Below are 23668 nucleotides of genomic sequence, written 5' to 3'. Positions count from 1 at the left end.
ATAGTCTACCACCTGGAAAAACGTGGCCTGCTGTTTGGAGATGATTGTTGGCATGAAGGAAGAGCTACATTACCCGCTGCTACTACAGTCATGAGTCATCATAATAGCACTGCCTTCACAAAAGATCTGTGCTGGAGGATAATATCATCTTTATTTTAGAAACAGTGAGTGATGAGTTTCAACAACACTAAAAAAAAAAAAAATGATATTGGGTTTTGGAGTAAAACTTTTTATTTCCCTCTACTAAAAAGAAAACTAGGTGAAATTGTGAATATACATGGAAAGGAAGATGCCAGGTTTCACATATTGTGACATCTTTTGTTATTATGACTGTAGAAACATCAGCTGTCCAACATCCTCAACTCAAAGCGTTGGCTGTAAAAGTATAGAAAATGGAATATGAAAAGAAATGTTATTAATTTAAGGATGTAGTTCACCTGAATTAATAATCCACTGAACAGATTTCAAAGGGACTATTTGATGATAAACAGTCATCCCTTTGAAAACTGTTCCGAGCGGAGGTTTCCTAATATAACGGCACTGACGATAACTAAAAATATTGTGTTAATAATGCACATATGATAATATCATGATGGCAGATGTTAGGCCTTGTGGATATTTTGTTAATCAGTTCATCTGGTGTTTCTTTTTGTTGTTGTTATTATTATTATTATTATTATTATTATTATTATTATTATTATTCACATACTCTAGAGATATCGCAGTTATACTGTAATAAGATTTTTATTTTTGGTGACGATAATGGTGAAAATCTGATATCATGTATATCAGATCACAATCCTGTGGATGATCCAGAGTGACAGTGAAAATCCCATTCATCTTTACTTTACTGGGGTTGCAACAGAACGCTCAGGAAATAAAACTAAAACTATCTCAATGGATAGACACCATAAAAAGTAAGTGAGGTAATACATTTTTTCAGTGAACGGAGCACAAAAACATTTTCAGAAAAGGGAACCATTGAAAACATTTGTATATCTACTCTTTCATCTTCTTTTAGTCAGTGTCAGTGACTGTTGTATTTCTCTGCTTCCCTGTGCAGCAGAGGACTGACACTTGACTTGTTTACAAGATAAAGCAAATGTAAAAGCTCTTATGAAATGGATAAAAAGCTGAATCACAATTGTATCACATCAGTCAGAGACAGAGATCAGCAAATGGTACACATATTCATGCTGAAATGTCAAAGCTTTTAATCACAGCGCACGGACGACGCTCAGCGTTTGTGGCATTTGTGTCGGAAGTTCTGAAGACCTTTTTGCATTAACCAGAGCATCTGGAGACCATGATAGTAGGTCCTTTACACAAACAACCCAGAGGAAGGTAATGAATGCAGGAGTACACACGTACACACACACACACACACACACACACACACACACACACACACACACACACACACACACACAGCTGAGGGGTTTTTGCACAAACACTGATCAGGCATTGCCACATATACAATGATGCCACATCAATTCCAGCATCATACGCAGAACTACAGGCAGCGCCGTTCCAATTACAACAGCCCCTTTTCTCTCTGTTTGAACCCTCGCCTCTCAGACAAAGACATAATTGAGCGTGACGTCCCACTAGGGGGCACTCATTGATCCTCCGTGCCCAATCCTAACATGACATCATGGATTCAGATGGCAAAGGCAGGCGAGCAGGCAGGCAGGCAGTCGGGGTATACGGAGAGGAGGAAGGAGGGTGGGTCGGGGGGGGGGGACGACGACAAAAGTATTAGTGGAGATTACATCATCCACTCCAGCACCTCGCAGCATAGCAACCACAGAGGTGAAAGCACCCCGGGGAGAAGGAGAAGGAGGAGGAGGAGGTTTGAGGACGAACAATGAACTGCCACCACTGATGCCTGCAGGTAGGGGATAGATGTGCGTTTCTAGGTATACATGTAAACATGACACGCATGTCGGTGCACACACTGATACATACGTTATAAGGATTTTTCTTTTTCACATGTACATGCACAACTATGTGATGTGATGCGATGTGATGTTGAGAAAGTGTTTTTGTCAGTGAATAAATGCAGATCTCCTGCATGTGTGTGGGTGTTCAAACTGCAGGTATGAATTTACCGCACGCCCACTCTGTCATCAACAGCTGTATGACATCATACAGGGCACATAACAACCTCTTATATGTGATGATACATGCATCAGCAACACATCCTCGGATCAGAATCAATTAATAGTATTTGTTGGTGCATATATATTCACAATTTATAGACCCCCCCCTCCCCACACACACACACACACGCACACACACACACACACACACACACACACACACACACACACATTACACGACTTCATGCTCACAGTATGAAAAAGGGATGAAAAGATTGAGAGACAGTGTCAGAGATGAAGGAAGGGACGGCGGCACAGACTATTTGAGGATGAAGGATGGACAGAAGGTGATGATAGATGGCTGAAAAAGCAGAGAATAAAGAGACAAAGAGAACAACATGTTTATCAAACGCTGGCGTGTTTGCCACCGGGACCATGCTCGCAAAAAAAAAGGGCTGCAAGGACAAAGAGAGCATTACTGACAGACAGAGAGAAAGAGGGAGGAGGAAGGGATGAGAAAAAGAAGAAGATGAAGATGAAGAAGAAGAGAGAAAACAGAAGAGGAGGAAGAGAGATGAAACAGCAATGAAGGTGATGTGGGAAATACATAAAGCAAAGTGATGATGGAGCTGTAGTTTGAAAAGACAGAGGAGGGAGGGAGTGAAAGACGAGTGGGAGGGGAGGGAGGGAGGGAGAGAGAGCGAGATGTGCTGACCTTTACTGAACCTGTGAATTAAATTGAGTTGAACACAAGATTCACATCACATGTCAGATTATCACTTGAGTGACAATGTGTGTCTGTTTTATGTGTGTGTGCATGGGTGGTGGGTTGATTGAATATGTGTGTGTGTGTGCGTGTGTGGGTGGTTATGTATGTGATGTGTTTGCGTGCTACACAGCGTGTGTGTCGTTCTTTGTGGGTGAATTTACAGTCTGATGAGAAATGGAGATTTGTGGGAATAAAGTATACGAGTGCTAATTTACTTCCTTGTTTGTAACGTTACATTTTGTTGACTTCATTTCTAAATAAGTGTTTGTTTGTTTTTTTTACCCTCTATTACAGAATGATTTTCAAGTGATAGTTCTGGTGATTTGACGTAGGGCTGCGTGAGTTTCTTATACACAGTCGGTTTATTGCCTGCAGAAGATTCGGAGTGGCGCCTTCTCAGTTTAGAGAAGCAGCCCAGAGCACCGGTACAGAACTGATGTGCTGCTGTGGATGGGGACATCCTCAAAAATGTATATTGTATTTAATATTATCTTACGCATATTTTGAATATTTTCACTGTTTTATCTTGTCGTCAAACCGCGCTTTCCTTTGGAACTACATCTTCTCAACCGCTGAACTACCGTATTCCTACGCACAAGCGCAGCTACACTTGGTTCTTTCTCACTTAAAGTTATAATATGTAACTTTTCCACATTAAAAGGACTGATGATTTGATGAATGATTTGGTCGCCTGCCAATGAACGTCATATCTGCTTTGCACGTGTCGACATTGTGCTCGCCTGACAGAAGCTCAAAACTGGCTTTTATCCAGTTTCAAGCCACATTTTCAAGATACAACTTTTGGTATACTTTGCTGTTTTTTTAACTATGTATTTTAACCAGATGAAGGATTTTAGTCCAAACCCCTCAGAGAAAAACACTGAATGTGAAACAGCTTTATTCAGTGATTTTAGTCAGGGTGTGTTTGGTTTGGAGAGGAGGAGACCTCTGTGGATAATTCGGTTCCTGGTAAAAACCTCCTGAACGACTGACACTGAAGGAATCCGAACCGGGAGAACGTTACGGTGATGGTGGGGAAGACAACAACTCCCATGATCCCATACTATTTCACAACGTCGCCACGACACCGTCCTCTGTCATTGATTGAAAGACCCCTAGCGGCATACTGTGCATATAAACAGCTGATCCGCGGCGTGATACTGTGTGTGCTGTAAGTGTGCTTGGGCGTGGTAATATGGTAGTTCAGCGGTTTAGAAACTGTAGTTCCAAAGGAATGTTGATGTTTGATGGCGAAATAAAGTAGCGTACACTTCAACTGATATTGACTTCTTTTGGTGGACATTTTATTAAAGCACATCACTCGGCTTCTGTGCCGGTGCTTACGTCTCCTTCTCCAAACTGGCAGGGCGCCGCTCCGTATCTACATACACTGTATGATTACCTCACACAGCCCTATGTCAAATAACCAGAACTGTCACTTTAAAGTCACGTTAATGCAGGTAAAAATATGTATTTAGCATAACATTTGAGTTTGAGTCTTTGTAGCGTCACCAGCAGAAACTGTTGATGTCATAATCCTGCACACGGTTTGTCTGACAGGTGCATGTAAGTGCAGAGCAGAATCACCACAACAGTCCTGCTGAGCATTAAAAGATGTTGACAGTTAAACATTACAAAAAGCATCTGACAGATTGTAATTCAAAAGCAGGTTTTTGGCACCTGTCAGTCATGTTTCCACATATTTATGGTGAAATTCGTCAATAAATCACTTTTCGTCATCAGGAGCCTTTTAACTGGTTATAATGAAGCGTTTAAGTTTTAACATGTCACACAGTCTTTCATTTTGCTTCGGTGAAGTTTTTAATTTCTGGGACAGAGAGGCTTTTTCATACTTGAACACATGAAAGTCTGAGGGATCATTTTCATTCCTTGCCCAGATTTATCACGGGCAAAGAATACGAGCTGCCAGCAGCTGCAGTCATAAGATGTCAATAGCAACATTCAATGAGCCGCACTGGTCAAAAGCTTGTTTGAATTTTGCACAAATGGGGCTGAGGTCAGTGAAGGACATTTTTTCTCTTTTCTTCTTCTCTGCTTCTTATTCTTTCGGTTTGCACTTGTGAGTTTCCTCTGATCATTTCCTGAATGGAGACAAAAAGACTCGTCTGTTGAGGCTTTGACCCTTTGACTCTCTTCACTTTTGTTTGCATGTGATGCCTCTCCATCTCTGAAATGAAGCGTACTCTACTGTTGCACTCACTGTAAGTCATTCTGTATGTGCGTGTCGGCTTAAAATGTAAATGCGAATGTGCGTCTGCTTTTGTCAGCAGTGTGAGGGATTTTCTCTAATTCAGCATGATATACAGGACTCATTTTTGCCCAGATTGTCACTCACACGCCTCTTGGCTCTTAACTCTATCTCTCTCTGTACAGTGTTCATTCCCTTAATGTTAAAAAAACCCCTGCACTTTTCAGCCATAATAGCTTTTGTCAGGGTTCTTACAATCAAAACTGAACCGAGACCGTGGCTGAGTTATTCCCCTTCTTCACTTCACTTTGATCCCTGCAGCTGCAAGGTTTTTTCTCCCATTACAGGATTTCTGTCCCCTCCCTCACCGCGCAGACCCTCGCCGATGCCGAGGGCCAGGCCGTCCTTGGTCCACTGGACGATGCCGCTGTAGTTGAAGACCACGCAGGACAGCACCACCCGTTCTCCCAGTACCACCGACTGGTCCGCGGGCTCCTGGGAGAAACGAACGCTCCACACTGCAGGAGAGGGACAGAGAGAGGGAAACCGATGTTAAGTTTCTTTCATTGTGACCTGACCATCTTTTACTGCACTGTATCAAGCTACACAGTCCCTGTCCGGTCTTATCGTCTCATGCTTGTCCGTATGGTGGCTGTTGGGGTGATTTGTTAAGTCTTTTTTATTGTGTATACAGTGTTTTTATTGTCCTTTTTTTATTATGTGCTTTACAAAGAGTGTGTGTTAATATAAACCCTGTCTGCGAGTGAAATTTCTCTTGGTGGGACGGTAAAGTTTTGAATCGAATTCCCTGCATTTATGCAAATATGCACTGGCTGAATGGAAGGATGAGGGAAAATTAATAGATTTTATTTTATAAAATCATTTTTAATAATTTCTCTTCTTAAAAAGGACCCAGAGCTCTGTTGCTAGAATTTGCATATTTGTCATGTCTTTGTGCCTCCTGCCTCCAATCCGTCTCTTTCTTGCCCCCTTTTCAAGATTTCCCTGGACTTTACTGAGGCTTATGTGTGTCTCTGCGTGGGTATGTGCGAGTGAAAGTGTGTGTGTGTGTGTGTGTGTGTGCGTGCGTAGATCTGTAGCCGTGTGCTTGTGTAGCAAGAACATCATTGCCAAGCTGTGATACAGCCTGCTCTTTTTCATCACACAGTACAAAGGATTTTGCTTACACACACACATTTCCTCCAGCAAAATAAGCCTTTTGGCTATTGCAGTGGCACTAAAATACACGGATATAAAAACTACAAGTGTAGCGCAGGCATACATTAACGCTCTCGCATAAAGGGAAAGTGTCAGGTGAGGAGGCGAGGCACTAACCCGCCACTGTTTTCAGCCGTTTGCATCATCAGGTAAAATGGTTTCATATTCCAGAGAAACTCTTGCGAGAAGGCACATTAATTAAGGCAGCGAAGGAGACTGTGGTGCCTTAGATGACACGTGCACGAGCACACACACATGCGCACACACACACACAAACACGCTGAATCTTAACACAAACAGAAGCTCCTGCACACACACAGCATTGATATCACATCCAATTTATGCGCTCACGCACACACACACACCCCTCACTGAATCACTCGTGCACATTGAGTCTCTCACACACACACACACACATATTCTTGTCTTACTATATTTGTGGGGACCAATCATTGTTATAATGTGTTCCCTAGCACCTTACCCTAACTCTGACCCTAACCTCATTCTGACCCTCAAACAGACATTTAAACTTGTGGGGGTCCAACATTTGTTCCCCACAAACCTGCTGGACGTACAATGAATCATTCAGACCCCACAAATATAGTGAAACATGGCCACACACACACACACACACACACACACACACACACACACACACACACACACACACACACACACACACACACACACACACACACACACACACACACACACACTTCCACAAACTTGGTGTTTGTCTTCCCGTGGGCTATTCTGTTCTTGGATCATGGTTAAAACAATCCTATTAGCTAATTAAGGCAAAACTGGTTAATAAGGCAGGCCGTGGCTCTGAGGGACACGTCTCAGTGGATTCAGCCACAAAGGTGCAAACAACAGGAGATTTACTGATTTGTCAGGAGGATTACACGACCCGTCATGTTATTTGTGAGGGAGGCTGCCTTACTTAAGACATGAATCTTCACACGTCACATGAAGCACTTTGATGTTTCATCAACTTTCCCTCTGAATACTGAATCGAGACGACAACTGCAGCGACTGTGAGCTGATAGTTGTGTTAGCTATTTGAAGTTAAAGGGAAAATCCACCCTAAAGCACTTCACTATTGTTAGAGTAGCTGTTGTTTTGTCAAGCCTTTTTTTCCTTATTGTGGCAAAATAACAGATGATGTGATGATGAAATAATACAGATATTATTTCTGCTGGCTTAAACATTTCTAATGTACATCTGGTTTTGTTTTCCTAGCTCTCAGGTTATGGAAGAGTCTTTGTGTTTTAAATTTCATCTCAAGACCTATTTCTTTCCCCGAAGACATTTTATTAATACTCGCACTTGCTCATTCTCAGTGTTTTATAGTAAACACTCCTGCTTATCTTTGATTTCTTTTTTTTTGCTATTCTTTGTAACTGAATCATTCTGAAACCCAGGTTTAAAAAGTGTACAAAATTACTTATTTTAGCTGAGTTGCTTTTGGTGTCAGCTCACTGAATGAACTCAAGCAGTGGCTTCTTATTTGAATCGCCACTTTCCTCTGATGTTTGAACAGTCAAGTAGGACCAGTCTGACTCTGGTTCAGGGCCTCTGCTGCATGAAGGCAAATAAAGGCAAAACATATCCATAAAATATTGTTCGCAGAATGGAAAACATTCTTAAGGGATTTTGAGGCAGAGCAAGGATAGAACTTATATTATATATTATATCTATATATCTATATTAATAGCTTTTATCTAGTCTGCCATGTTGGTTTACACACCAAATATTCTTGAAACAGTCAAATAGGGAGTAATTTACTGGTGGAGACACAATGAACTTGAAAAAGCCTCAGTAAACCAGAATGTAATGAAGTTCTATAAACTATCACACTCTTCACATACAGGTACAACCCACAGTTCAACACAAAGTCTCACAGCAATGGCAGAGAAGTTGAGACTTATCTTATTCATACATTTAATCTGTTATGTACATGAAGCATGAGTGAAAATGATATTATTCCTTCATAATGAGTTGAAGAACCCCTGCAGAGGAGCGTAGGATCATAATGTTCCCACACTGGAACTTCACGCACCTTTCTGTCTTTCATATTCAGAAGGCAAAGACAAACAGAGGAAGAGACAAAATGGTGAAAATGGAAGCTGCTGCCGCTTCCTGCAGAGAAGAAGGAGAAGAAGAAGACAGAGCTGTTGGGATGTGATATCCTGCTGACATGAGTGATTTACATGTGGGTCATGTTATGCATGATTTATGCAAAATTAACAGCTATTACGAGTAAGGGCCCTCTTCTTCGTGTCTAACTCTGCGCAGAACAACGCATGCTCTCCTGGGACAGACCGTGGTGTGTTATTGTATTTGTGTGTGTGTGTGTGTGTGTGTGTGTGTGTCTGACAGAGAGACAGAAAGAGAGAGAGAGAAAAATAGTGACAGAAAGACAAAAAGGAGGAGACAGAGAACATTTCTCTTTGTATGTTGATATCTGAGCGTGCGTGGATGTGTGTATATCTGTGTTTATGAGAATGTGGGTATATATTTGTATGAACATTTGTGCTTGTGCATGTGCGTGCATGTGTGCGTGCATGCGTGTGTGCGTGCGTGCGTGTGTGTGTGTGTGTGTGTGTGTGGCCTGTCAGCCTGCAGCAGGGACTCAGATCGCGGAGGAGAGAGCCACACTGACAGAGAACAGAGATGTAATTAACCCTACGGGATACCCACCCTCCTCCCCCCAACACACACACACACTCCTCTCTTCGGCCCCCCTCAATTTCCAAATTCCTTGTCTCTCTCCCATGTGTTCACTCTCTTCCTCTCTTCTCTCCTCCTTCCTTCCCTCCTTCCTTTTCCTTTTTTCTTTCTTTTCTCCTCTGACACTTCTTTCCAGGTTTACCCACATCCCCTCCGTTTCCTTGCTTCTCTCTCCGTCTCTCATCTTCTTTCTCCTTGTCTGACTTTCACTTTCTCTTCATCCTCCTTTTTTCTTTCTTACTCTTCTTACTGTTCCCTTTTCCTCTTTCTTCTTGTCTTTTCTTAGCATACCTTCTCTTATCTTTTCTTTTACCTCTCTTATCTCTCCCTCCTCTCTTTTACTCTTCCTTCTCTCCATCTCTTCTCTTTCATCCATTCTTTCCTCACCTCTCTAGTTTTCCAGCATCTCTATCTTCTTTTATCTCTTTCTAGGTGTTTTTCTAACATTCTCACTTTTTCCTTTCCCCTCTGTCTATTTCCTCTGTCTGTCTCAGCCTCCCTCCTCCTCCTCCTTCCTTTTCTTCTCTTTGTCTTTACCTCTCTGCATCATTACCCTGAGGGATGATGTTAGGTATATCTTCTCTTCCTCTCTCTCCCTCTCATTGCATAATGTACCCAGTGGTACAATAGTCAGAGCTTCACAATTACTGCCTTGGTGTCCAAACATATTATTCTTAATATCTTTTGTCCTCTTTTCCATCACACTGTTTTATTAAACATCTATTCAGGAACTATCCAACTAGCTCTTTATTAATTTAATCTAACTTTTAAATATAAAGCACACACTCCTTACCTTACTGTATTATATACATTTCTACATATTCCATTATACATGAGCTGAAGTGTGAAGATACAATGGAAAACATTGACTTTCTTGGAATATATACTACCGGAACTATACTAGGAAAAGAAGTGTGAATCCAGGGTAAAAAGTGAGGCTGAAATGTGAACAGAATTTTGTCATTCAGTCAAAGTCATTCATCTAAATTGATCACACATTAATGATGCATAAACTTTTGAGCCTGAACCATCCTGCAGAGCAGTTACTTAATGTCAGTAGAACACACCAGACTCACCGAACAAACACTATATTTGTCACTGCCTTTCCATACGACACATAAAAGTGTTTATTCTGATCTGATCACTGCTACAACAATAATTCATATGACCGTTATCTGATCTGACACCACTATTATTATTTATACGTTTTTTTGGGCACAAAAACAACAACTCTCAGACTTCTCTCTGGAGCTCTAGTAACAACAGGTCGGTGAGCCAATCAGAGGAGATTTGCTGACTGTTTTCTGAGTGCTCGAATAAAAATATAGCAGATATCAGGTAAACACTCAGAAAAACCAAATCCTGGAAGGCTAGATGGTGGGTCTGGGTGGGTGGGGCTTGGGGGAAGGCTGAGAGCGGTGACTGCTTTGCTGTGACATCACAAAGTTACAGAAGTCCTGATCGTTAATTTTAAGGCTCAGTTTGTGAATACAGGCTGTGTGCATTTCTCTGTGGACTGAGGCTTTGATACTTTCACAGTATCAATATAGAACCTAGACCTGCTTTATAATCAAACAACACATGGACATCTACCTTTATACTATATGGGACCTTTAATGATAAGGAATGATCACGGTCATGGTTAAAACAAACCAACATCGACTTGTCTGTAGGAAAAAAGGAAATGGACAGCAGCTTTTCTAGTCAGTGGCGTACGCTTTGTCAAACCATCCATCCCCAACCTCCTGCCTATGCTCTAACGTCAAGCTGCTTCTTTGTTCCTGACAGACAACTGTCAGAAATCACATGTCTGCTAGAGATAGGCAATTTTTAGGCAGTTTTACAAATGACTGATGCTCAAGGAAGTCTCCATGGAAGAAGCAGCCTCTTGTCGTGTGACACAAGTGTATGTTGCCCCTTAATGTTTGTCACTACCTCTTTAGCTCACTTGTCTTTGTGGTGATTGACAGAAGTGAATCCTATCGAGAAACTTTTCACATTTTGCAAGCAGTTCAACAGCTCAGAAAGAAAGAACAAAAAAGAAAATGGCAGCTGAGGGCGCAGCTGACAGGAATCCGCTTGTCATTGATGTCTTTACTAATGTTGTGGGCTAAACATCATGATACTGCTCAGTGAAATCAAATCATACCTCTCACACATTGATAATGTTGGAATTTAAGTTAATGTGAAAGGAACTTAGAAAAATGTCTTCGTAAGACACAAAAAGTCAGACGACATTTTAGCTGCCTCGGCTTCAAAGTGGGATGTTTTGCCAACTTATTAGACGTGGCCACAGTATGGACTGAAGAACGCATCCACTGTTTGAGCCGAAGACCTCCAATATGGCCGCCAGAGGCCAAATACAATTTCCTGCAAGGAAACCATTGCTATGTAGAAATGAAAGAACAGTTTGTGAGGTTTGTAACCCTAAACTGCAGCCCTCTACACCCTGAAGCCTTCATCCTCCTAACCCCCACCCCTAAAAAGTGCCACGCTGACCCTCTCCGTGTATTCATGTCCCGGCTCTGCCCCCGGGCTACAGCTCGCTCCCATTTCAACTACCACACACCACTTTCCGGCAGGAGAGCGCACGCCGCATCTGTGTGCTTGTGTGTGAGTGTGCATGTGTGAGCATTGTCCGTGTTTACACGCATGCCTGCATACATATCTGTCATTGTTGTGCTGTGTATGCCGTGTGCATATATTTGCCATTTCTGAAAAGGCAGCAAAGGGCAAAGTGTGGACGGGAGAGTAAAAAAAAAAAAGAAAAAAAAGGTGTTTGCATGAGAGAAGGAGAAAGAGTGAAAGAGTGTGTGTGTGTGTGTGTGTGTGTGTGTGTGTGTGTGTGTGTGTGTGTGTGAGAGAGAGAGAGAGAGTGTGAGTGGGAGGAAGGGAGCAAGAGAGAAGCACAGAAAAATGAAGAGCGAGGTGAAAGAGGAGAAGCAGTGAGGCTGGAGAGACAGAAAGACCAATATCAGGCGAAAATGTTTGTGACATTTTGGAGCTTACAAATGTACTTAGAAAGTTGATGTGAAAATGCATTAGAATCATCCTAATACAATTCCCCAACACTGCAAAAAGAAACTTTTCACACTTGCTCAAAGTGGAAAATGTTTTTGTTGATAAAGCATTTTCTGAATAAATACTGGCTCAAGGTCTGTCTCATCTCACAAGAGGTCAGAAGTGGCTTTAGACTTTTTGAACTTAATATCATCTACCACCCACGACAATGTTGATGCTTCCAGGTTTCATTGCTTTTTAACCATTAGTTGGTTTTACTGAGGAGTGCACTCCTTTGGCTTTGTCTTTGGAATAAAACATGAATTATAACACTGTCAGTGCACCTCTTTGCACATTCTTATCATATTTTCAGCTGAAAAAAAAAAAAAAAAATCACCTCATTCATGTTTGTTAATGACACTTTTGGATACACAGCAGCCCTGTGTCGAAATGCAGCTCTGTCATTCATCTGAATGGGACGACTGCGTTGATGCAGCGTTGATGCAGCGTTGATGCATCATCTGGAACAAAAATGCTGAATGTGGTTCAACTTTTGCCACAAGACAGCAAAATGTTATCTGTCACTTTCCTGGGAGATTACTTTGCAGCGTGAGAATTTTTTTTATACATAGGTTATACATAAGTTTTCTCTGCTGCTGAACGTGGTTTCTTGCAGGGAGCGGGTGGTGGTGAAGAGCTTCGGCCATCATTGCATTTACAAGACAAGATATTATAAAATGTCCTCTGAGCAGCGCTACGTCTTCGAGGCAGATTGGAGGCTACAGTGAGTCGCTATCGGAAAGTGATGAGATGGGCTGGGGCTAGCTGGTTAGCATGCTAACTTCAGGAGAAGAAAAGATGTGATAGAGACAAGAGTTAACATCGGTGTTGCTTTCCACCTCTGGAGACAACTCATCCTAAGTAAAGGAATGAAATTTGATGTTGAACTCGCAACGTTTCTTCTAGACTGGTAAGTAAACAGCCGTCAATGCTAACGTTAGCTATGTAGCAATAGTAAAAGTTATGTAGCTCCTTTAACTTCCTGAAAAATGAGGATAAAATGTTTAGGTATCTGATAAACCTTCACACTCAGAAACTAAATTTCAGTGGGCCCATTTCAACAAATTTGCAACAAGAGATCATTTCCTCTTCACGTTTCACGTTGCATGCTCATGCAGCCCGTGCACGAGCATAAGAGCCCTGCAGGACTCACAAATGTATCCGCAATTTATGTGCGACATTCATTTGTGAAATGTGACGCTGCCAAAATCCGAGGTCTGCGTGTAAGCCGCGCTCGTAAATCACGTTTGTGAAAGCAGCCTCTCACTGTCCAACAGGTATCTCAATGATACGTCTCTGTCAGCCCAGCTCCATGCATATTTTTAATGTATGGCTGTTTTCAGTCTGAACGCTCGCTGATAGATGAGAAAGAAATGCAAGCAGGAGAAAAGTGTTGGCATGAAAGAGTGTCACCCAATGACAGCAAAGAAAACAGACATGAATTACAGAAAGAGAATCCGAGTTAGATACAGTACGTGTGCGTGAAAACTGATTAATGCATTGTTGCATCCTATTGGATTAGTTTAGTAATTGGCTCTTGCTAGTAGAATGTAGCAGAGGGGTAAACAGGGAGGCGAGACACGTTCAACATACAACGCAGCACACGCACAAAATTACCACAAAAAAAAATTAGTATGTCACATTACAAAGCCATGTGTCCCTCCAGTCATTTACAAACAAAGGTCAGAATACAGCGACCTGTTTCTGATTGGCCGTGACGGTTAGCTGCATCATTTCAGGATGGTAGGTTTACTGCTGCCTTGTTTATTTTGATGTTTTGGAAATATCGTTCATGTAACATTTATGCCCCTGAAGCACACAGCATTAAAATGACAGAGACGAACACAAAAGCAGACAGAGAGATGGAGAGGGACAGAGTGAGACAGACACATAGGGACAGACATAGAGATCATAACTTTGTCACTGTTGTGTCCCGGCTCACTCGGTGTTTGCTGTAAACAGTAGCTCTGTGATTTCCCAGTGTTCCCCTCTCCCCACCAAACACAGTTTTTATTTCCCCTCACAAACACTTCCAGCAGAACAGAGGAGCAGCGTGACGCCGACCGCGGAGGAGCGGTTGTTGGAAATCACACATACATACACACACACACACACACACACACACGCATATGCACACGCACACACACGTACACTTACAAGCTCATCCAGGGGCAATTACTAATGTGTAGATGCAGAAACACACAATCTCATAGAGACACTGCATAAAGCTACGCGGGCAAATCGCAAACACACACAAACACACACACACACACACACACACACACACACACACACACACACACACACACACACACGCACAGACATACACGCATGCACACTCACTGCACAAATAACACAAATGCTCACAGAGTTGAACACACACTCATGTCTAAATTCACTCGCTCACACAAACAAATGTACTCAATTCCTCTCCCAAAATCACTGCAAGACAGCATGAAGGGAGACGAACCTGCAATTTATTTCCTTTGCATTGAGACATAAAAACACACACACTTGGTTTAATTATTTACAAGAAAAACCAATTTAGGGATTAGCATTTCTGGGTCACAAAATCTAATGCTAGTGCTCCTTCTCTATTTCTCTCTGTGACTCTGTGAGACAACTGTCATGTTGTCTGTCATGTTGTCTCACAGAGTCACAGCGTCAGAAAGATGCACAGTAGAGGATTAATCCATGATGTACAGTGTGTAAGGACAGAGACAATGATCTCTGTCCTGTCAATAATCAGTCAATTAACTTGGTGAGTATAAGGTTATAATTAACAATAGGAATGATGATCAACACCATAAAAATAACAATCAGGTTGTAACAGACCAGAATTAGCCCTCAATGGTGAAAAATAAATACAACCAAAAGTTATCTTTTGCAACTTTTCTTCTATTGTTATATACCATATGTGATTATTTCCTCTCTCAGTCATTTTGGCAAGTTTCAAAGGCATTTGTAACCCATGCACAAGAATGCAAGAGACCTGTATGACTCTCAAATTTCCAAGTGACAAACATTTAAATGTTGATGGTATCCTGATGTGCATCTGTGTGTAAGCAGTTCTCACAAACGAGCCCCTGGTTCACAGGTATTCATCCACACACACACACACACACACACGTATAAATATAGTCAGATGCAGGATGCTGTTGAAGTTCAGCTTTGTAAAAGAGAGCGCAGTCTAATCATCACTGTGCTGCAACCAACCTGATTATGGTGCTGTGGACTTCAAACAACTGGCTTGTGTTAGTTTGACTCTTTTCCGACAAAAAAAAAAACAAAAAAAAGGCAGGAGAGACACACAAACGCTGAGTGCACACGCTCCCAGGCACACACACAAAAACACACACTCACACACTCGCAGCAATCCCTCCCCTCTCTTCCTATCTGCTTCTCCCTGCAGCTCTCTCTCAGTCTCTCTAATTGACTTCTGCTTTCTTACATTTCATTTCATCTCTTATTTCAGTTTTATTTCCCCCCCCTTTTTTTATGATGCTCTCTGTCTTCAATTATTCATCCCTCTCTCTTTCTCTGTCTGATTTCTTTCCATCTGGTCTTGGTGATGTTTAATTCACCTCTTCATTTGCAGGAGGGGGGGGTGGCTGCTGCTGCGCACTGTTAATTGGTTTTTAAGAGCGGTAAGTACACACACATGTATGAACACTTGCATTCGCACATACAGTATGTCCTTGCGCACACACATGCACGCACACACTCACACACACACACTCCCCTCCCTCTGCTTTTTGAGCACACTGTACATGTCTGCTAGCATTAACATCACCAAATGAGCACAGAGTGAAAAAGCATGTGAGAAGAGGAGGGCAACTGTGTGTGTGTGTGTGTGTGTGTGTGTGTGTGTATACCTATCCAACAGTGGACATTACACACTCGACAATAGTGGGGGACGGGGGACATTTCGGAGGCACAGAGCATCCGCTCAAAGTTTCCATGACATAACCCCCTACTTCCAGCTCTCTGGAGGGGGCCAAAGCTTATCCGCTGGAGCAGGATAAGGTTTTGATGCTCCAGGTACCAACAACGGGCCTGCCCTACATCGCAACCCCCCCCCCCCCATGCCACCAAGCCCCCTTGGATTTCAAAATTGATTGAGCCTCACAAGGATCAGACTCACATCCTCAAATCTCCCAAGCAGTCGTCTAACACCATGAGATATTTGGTCAGACAATAGACACTTATCTCCTAGAGCCTTTAAATGTTTACTCTGGGTGTTGCACTTCAAAATTCATGGCAGATCCTGAGGATCAAACGTAAGACTTTAAAACTCCAGAGTAGTCCTCTTAATCCCTTTGCTATTTGAACAGAGTCACTTAAGCTCTATTTATTTTCTAGATTTTGATTCTTTCTGTTGTATATTGGACTTCAGAATTCAATGTGCCCCAGTGGATTCGAACTCACAACCCTAAAGCTCCCAAACAGTCCTCTAACTCCTGAAGCCATCTCACCAGCAACACTATAGTCTATAGACTATAGTTCTATAGTCTTTTCTGGGCATGGGACGTCAAAATACAACAAATTGCCTGAGGATCAAATCCACGACCTCAAAACCTCTGAATGGTCCTATTACTCCAACCTCTTTCCACTAGGCCAGCATGACCACCCAAAGGAGCTCCCAACTTTCCTTTTCGACAGCACCCAAAGGAAAGAGTCAAACGCTCTAAACAAAAAGTGTGAAACAGTCCTCAACTAAATATCTCATTGGGTTGAATTTTTAAGAGGCTCAGTGAATTTTGAAGTCCAACACCCAAAGTGTGGACTCAAAGGCTGTAAGTAATATAACTTGTATGTTATAAATTTTGAGGCTGTGGGTTCAAGCTTCAGTTAACTTAGTGAATTCTGAAGTCTGCCTTCCAAAGACTGGACACAAAAGCTCTAAGAAACACTGCACTAATGATCCCGACCAAATGGCTCAAGGAGTCAGAAGTTTTCAGGTCAAGGGTATGATCATTACTACATCAATAGCTGCTAATATACACTGCATGCACTATATTTAGTTAAGAAATACATACATTTATTGTTTTTCTAGATAGTCATGCCTTTTGGCTACTCTAATGTTAATAAAGTCCAACACTATATTATTATTTTCAAGAAATTTGACAAATCAAGATGTTGAAATGTTAAAAATGATATAGTTAAATGACCCATTTTCGAAAGACATTGAGAAAGCCTTTGCATGTATTCATGCCCCAGACTGTGCTCACCACTTCAGGCTATGTAGGTCCCCAGTTTGATAGATAGACATCAGCCAGGGTGCAACTCCCCTCTTGACAATTTTTAAAATTATAGTGGTCCACTGTTGATCAGGTGTGTGTGTGTGTGTGTGTGTGTGTGTGTGTGTGTGTGTGTGTGTGTGTGTGTGTGTGTGTGTGTGTAGAGGGTTGGCAGGTCATGTGTGTGTATGTGTTTTTGGTGCATGCAAGGGTGAATGCATATGAGTGAGCATGTCAATGCTGTGAATGTTATAGTCGATAAAAATCAGACCAAGTGCATGGGTGAATACGTTTGTGTGTGTTCTGGTTCTTCTCTCTTCATGAGGACCAGTATAAGCACTCGTGAGTGAGGACACGTTAACCAGTCCTCATTTCGTCTCAGGGTTTCTTGAGGGTTGAGCCTTGTTTTTATGGTTGGAGTTGGAATTAGGTTTAGGTTAAAGTAAGCGTAAGGGTCAAGGTTAGAGTCTCCATTATGACAATGAGGGTCCTTACAAGAACAGAAGTAATGCGGTGCAGGATAAGCCTACCAGAAATTGTTCCTACATTTATTAAAATGTTACTACAGATTAGAGTAAATAACAAACTGAAAAGTCTACTCAGAGACTTTTACAGGAGGTCTTTGATGGAGGAAAAAATATATTTTATTTTTTCATGACAGTTGTTGTATTGACTATTTTTTAATAATCTCCAACTGGAAGTTGAAGCTAAATTTTTTTGCCACTTGCTGACAGAGCTTTGACATATTATCACTCTATGAAGCTGTAACAGCTAATGTGTCAGCAAACAATTGCCTTTTTAGACAAATCCAGCAGACAAAGAGCAGCATTAGCATTCATCTGATCACTGAGAACTCCAGTATTCACTTTCCTTTTAGCTTTGTTTTGGTTTCCAACTCAACCAACCGTGGGTTTGTCAGAGCTTTTATTGCTGAAACCAGTCACCTGCTGCACGTTGAGAATACTGAGTGAACCAAGCACATTTTACAAATGTCTTTACAAATGTCTGCCTTACAAAGGTTTTCTGTCAGTTCAGTAATGACGAACAAAGTCATTTGATTCATAAATATGAAAAGTACTGATTAGGAGAGCTTTAAATTGAATAAAAAATGAGAGTGCAGTGTGCAAAACTTCATATTATCTGTATATTACAATCTGATCCAAATACAAAGGTTTCGCTGATATTAAATTGAAGAACATGAAAATGAGCAAATAGATATTAGAAACACATACGTGGCCATAAAAAAAAAGAAGCTGTGTTGTTTGAATATTTCACCACAAGTGAAACATGAAGCACTGGAATGAGTAGATAGAGAGTGTATAATGTGGAAAAATGTTTTTACTAAATTTACTAAAGGGGAATTTGAGAGGAAACGAATAGCTCATGGTGTCAAGGTAAAAGAACTCATACACATAAGTGCTTACAGTAAGTGAGCAAGTGAGTGACTTGTAAGTGAATGTCTGCAAGTATCTCCTCTGTGTGTGTGTGTGTGCGCGTGCGTGTGCGTGTGTGTGTGTGTGTGTGTACTCTCTGCATTCCCAGACATCGCTGCAGCCACATCATTAGCCACATCCTCTGACTCCAACCTGGACGTCAGATCAGAGGAATGGAACTAAGTCGGGAGCAGATTAGTCATTATCCAAATAACGACCTCGCTCAGCAATGGTTGTACGATTTCCCCTTCAATAAGAATTGGTGATGTGAGCTCCACTGAGGCAGAGTAGATGAGATTCTGCTGTGAAGTGAAACAGTGAAGAGAGAAATAACCTCTCTGTAGCCCTGTGAACAACAGGACAAAAAAAAAAGAAATTGGCTCCAAACAGGGATGAGAATACTTAAATCTTAATGATAATGAAAAAAAAAATAAGTTGAAGGTAAAACCTGAGAAGCTGCTGCCAAACAAATGAAATGTTCCTGCTGTTTAATCTAATTGTTAATAAGTTACAGTGAATTTTCATGGAGTTGCTGCAGTAATGCAGCACGAACAAGAGCTGGGCTGCCTTCCAAGAACTAAAAAAAACCAAATGTAAATGTCAAGTTTTATGCTCACTCGAGGTAAAAAAGAAAGGTCTGCAGGTTAAAAAATTCTTTGTGAGATGTTCTGTGTAAACCGTGACCTTCCAGTCAAAAAGAAACTTACATGTTGTTCCCCCCACACCCCCCCCCCCAAGTATAATGCTCCAGTGTAGCTGTAGTCGCTGCCTTACAGCATGCAAAGTGCATTCCTTGATTTCCATCTTGAAATGAAAGCATGAAATATCACTTACACTATCCGACACGAAAGCGCGATAACAACTTGCCAAATAGAAATCAGTTCTTGAAAGTCTGTGTGGAAATTCAATTTATTTTTCTTCAACGCTGCTGATGGAAACACACCTAATTTGCATTTTATTTTCCTCTGCATTTCAAAAAATTCACTTAAAATTCCTTTCCCTTCCCACAGCGGCTGCCTGACATTTCTCTTGCAGTTCCTACACTTCCTAATGCATAGATATAATAGAGCTGCATTGAGAGGGTGTGAAAGCTTGCCAAAGCCGTGCGTTGGAGGCCCCTTTTTTGTCAGAACTTCACAGCCCAGCAGCATTCAACATTCATCATTTTTTTCCTCTGATGTAAGTGCAAGATACCTCAGCTACTACAGACTTTGAAGATCTGATCTTGCTACTGCAAAGAATGTAAAATATGAAAAAAGGCCTTTCAGGTCTGTATGAGCTAATTTGGACTCTGTCACCTACTGTATGTTTTAGATCTAGCATGTGGAATTATAGTTTAGGGACTTTCTGTATTCCCTGCCTAATGCTTAATTCAAGAGCAATGTGTTCAGGCGGTATTTGATAGTTTGAGCCTATCAATCATCCTCATTTTCAATATTGCAGGAAATTAAAATGATAATATCCGTCTATCAAGCAGAGATATAGAATGAGAAATTAGGACATTCAGTAGAACATCTCAAGATTCATGTGTTTCTTGTTAGTGTTGTAGCATCCATCGTACATAGGTGCTGTGCTGTGCCTTTACTGCACTGCATTTCCCAGAGATCATCTGTCAGTCAAACAGTGTAACAGCACAGTGATGAGGCATCACGATTGTATCAGGGGAGTCCTGATTGTCAAGTGTTTGTCTCCAGGGGAGCGGGGCTCTCTTTGCCCTGATAATTAGGCTGAATTAAGTCTGTCTTTGGGAAAACACATTTTTAAAAGTGATCTTAGTGAAATTTGCTGCCAGGGCAGAATTAAGGTAATAGGTTGGATCAGTGCTCTAAATGGAAATTGTCTTTTTCTTTCTCTCTCCCCTTCTCTCTCTCTCTCTCTCTCTCCCTCTCTCTCTCTCTCTCTCTCCATCACAGCAGTAATAGCGAGGAAAAGCACAGCTGCAGCCTCTCAAAGCAAAGACCCTGACAGAATGGCAGAGCTCAAACTGCTGCATATTTCCTGTGGATGAAGTTTTATTTTCTGGTGATGAAATTTAAGTTTTGAGTAGATGGGAGCTTTTCTTTTTCTTTCTTTTTTTTTGGCTTTCACAGCTCACACTGACACAGACTGTAGAAAAACACTGACACACAGTAACATTTGTGATGTTGAGTTTTGGGTGGAGCTAAGGTGGGAAAGGGTGTTAAAAAACAATCTATACTCTTTTCTGTCACGTGTGTCATCTGTATCTGAAGAAACACTTCAGTTTTAGTCAGCACAGCTGTCCAATTCTGCCCTTGCAAGTAACTGTGGGCTGAGTACTTCTACACTGCGTAGTGTGCGGCAGTACTGTGGCTGAACGCATACAGAAGAACTAAACCCGCTGCTGTTGTGCTGCATTCATGACGTGGCTGGAGTGGAGAAGGTGCAAGAAACTCGTCAAACAAACAAACTTGCTGTCAAATATATTTGTCTTTAAGAATTATTTTGTAATAAAACATATTTTCAAATGTGAAATCAGCGAAGTTTCTCCTTTTTTCTAAATTTCTTTGTCTTTTGGAGGAGCAATTGAAAGGACACAGGCCTTGTTGACTTATGAGGACATAAACAGCCTTTCAAGGATGTGGCCTCTGAACTGATATGCGGCGACTTGAGTTAGGACCTTAGTGCCAGCATCCAGCACAAATTCTGGATTTGTCTCTTTAGGGCGCTTCCTCTTTGGCTTCACCATTAAGATCGAATGGCTGGTGCTTGAGCTTTTCTCGATTTATTAGGTACAAACAAACCAAAAATGCATCATTTCCTCCGCTACAGACGATTTCCCTCCAAAAGACTGACAAATACTGAGAGTTTAGAACAGCAAACTCAACGGCTCTTAAGCGCCGTGTTTCTCTCATGAATCACTGCTCTCGAGGCACACCGGAGGCAAAACTGACATTACAGTGACCACGGCAATGATTCGTGTCATCACTTTAACCAAATCCACACAAGGTTGGTCACAAGGTGTTTAACGGAGGATCCGAGGACACAAACGGACAAATACAGCTAGTGACTGTCGCTCGGTCCGTCCGTCTGCCTGTCTGTCTTTTTGTTTGTCTCTCTGCTGTCGGTTTCGATTTGTATCCAGCTGTGGATCACTGCGTCTCTCTCCATCTTTCCCTTTTCCTCTGTCACTCTCCTCTCTGCTCATCCTTTTTTCAGACTGTAGGCGTGTCTGTCGGTCTCTGTCAATCACTCTGTGTTGCTGCTGTGTGTGTGTTTGTGTGTGTACACGTGCATCTGTGTGTTTGAATTTTTTTTTAAACTCATCTCCCACCGTCTTCATCTCTCTATCTCTGTGCCCTCTCCAGCTTATGTCTTCTCTCTCTTATCTTTCCCCGTCTCGCTGTCAGTCTGTCTATTTCAATCCGTCTGTTTATCTGTTTATCCTGATCTGTTTTGGCTCATTTTTTCTCTTTGAGATTGTGTCGCTGTGTTTCACATACACACACGTATATAAATATGAACACACACACACACACACACACACATCAGCCTGCCTTCCTTCTCTGGGCTCCTTAGGGGACATGTAAGTGGGACAAGGGGGAGAGAACAAACAGATCAAACTTCAATCTAGGCTTTTCACTCTTTCCTCCTCCTTCTACGAACCCCCATACCCCCGACACACATGCACACACACAAACACACACACACACAAACGCGCGCGCTGACACACACGCTCTCCTCCTCCTCTTTCCCCTCCCCTCCTTTTTCCTCGATACCCACTCTCCTTTGCCCAGACCCAGCAGCCTGTTTGGCAGGGTCGGCTTGTTTCAAACACACACACACACACACTGGTACACATGTGTACACAGATTGAGGGGGAGAGAGGGGAGGGGTTAGGCAGGCAAAAACTTAAAAATATACACGCGCATAGGAACGCATGATAAAAACTGCACACACACACGAACACACACACGAACACGCTGCATGCTAAAATTGCTAATTGGCTTCGTGACAGTGAAATATTTAAAATGAGCCATGAATTATATAAAGAGACATTGATCGTATATTTGCTGTGTGAATAAAACATGGACGTCCTGTGTTTCCTCTTCCTCTCTTGCGATCTTCCCCCTCTCCCTGTCTTCCAGCTCAGTGAAGCTATATTGGCTTTATATGTATCACTGAAAAGTGAAGTAATTAATAGGAAAAATCAATACATTTTTAAAGAGTGACATACAGAATGGAATGAAACAGCTTGGCGCTCTCTCTCTCTCTCTCTCTCTCTCAGCTCTCATCTTCCCAACAGCCATCCAGGTCGTTGTGTCAGTTCACACTTTCACACACTTGCTGACCTCACTCCAGCTCTCTCACCCCCCCCCCCCCCCCCACCTCCTCCATATCACTATCAAATTGCTGAACAGAGCCTGTCGGGTGTAAAATGTTTGTTCTCAAATTAGTAACTCATGCCCACAAGTTAGTTATTTTGATATTGATATTTCCCATGGTTATTGAGTTCATGTCTTCATATTACGTAATATTGTTAGGGATGCTTAGACCGTAATGTCCTTCAGCTTTGGGGGGGCCCCTGTTTCAGCTTGACATTGCCCCCATGCAAAAAAGCCAGGTGCATAAAGAAATGGTTTTCCCAGTTTGGTGTTGAAGAACGTGACTGGCCCTGCACAGAGCCCTGACCTCAGCGCCTGTCCAACACCTATGGGATGAACATGAAAGTCGCTCAACATCAATGCCCAAACTCACTAATGCTCTTGGGGCTGAATGTGATCAAATCCCTTTGGAAAATCCTTCCCAGAGGAGTGAAAGGTTCTTAGCGGCAAAAAGGATGCAATTTAATTTTAATGCCTGTGTTAATGACAGGTTGATGTGATGTTTGAGTGTCCACACACACAGCTTTGACCATGTAGTGCACGTGGCTATACAGTGATAGA

The 23668-nt window shown here is 41.9% G+C and overlaps 1 protein-coding gene across 3 annotated transcripts in view; it reads right to left on the bottom strand.

The window, feature by feature from the left end:
* Positions 1–23668, bottom strand: part of kirrel1b (kirre like nephrin family adhesion molecule 1b) — a 76535-nt gene that overhangs the window by 27147 nt on the left and 25720 nt on the right. For all 3 annotated transcript variants that reach the window (XR_008829194.1, XM_056391093.1, XM_056391094.1), the window contains exon 2: positions 5449–5598. Coding sequence is in view for 2 of the 3 variants with exons in the window: in XM_056391093.1 (XP_056247068.1) it covers positions 5449–5598 (150 nt within the window). In the remaining variant the exon portion in view is untranslated. The remainder of the gene's footprint in view (positions 1–5448; positions 5599–23668) is intronic.

The sequence above is a fragment of the Seriola aureovittata genome, chromosome 12 (genome assembly GCF_021018895.1).
Source record: "Seriola aureovittata isolate HTS-2021-v1 ecotype China chromosome 12, ASM2101889v1, whole genome shotgun sequence".
In the NCBI taxonomy this organism is placed as follows: Eukaryota; Metazoa; Chordata; class Actinopteri; order Carangiformes; family Carangidae; genus Seriola; species Seriola aureovittata.
This window is presented reverse-complemented; position numbering and strand designations above follow the sequence as displayed.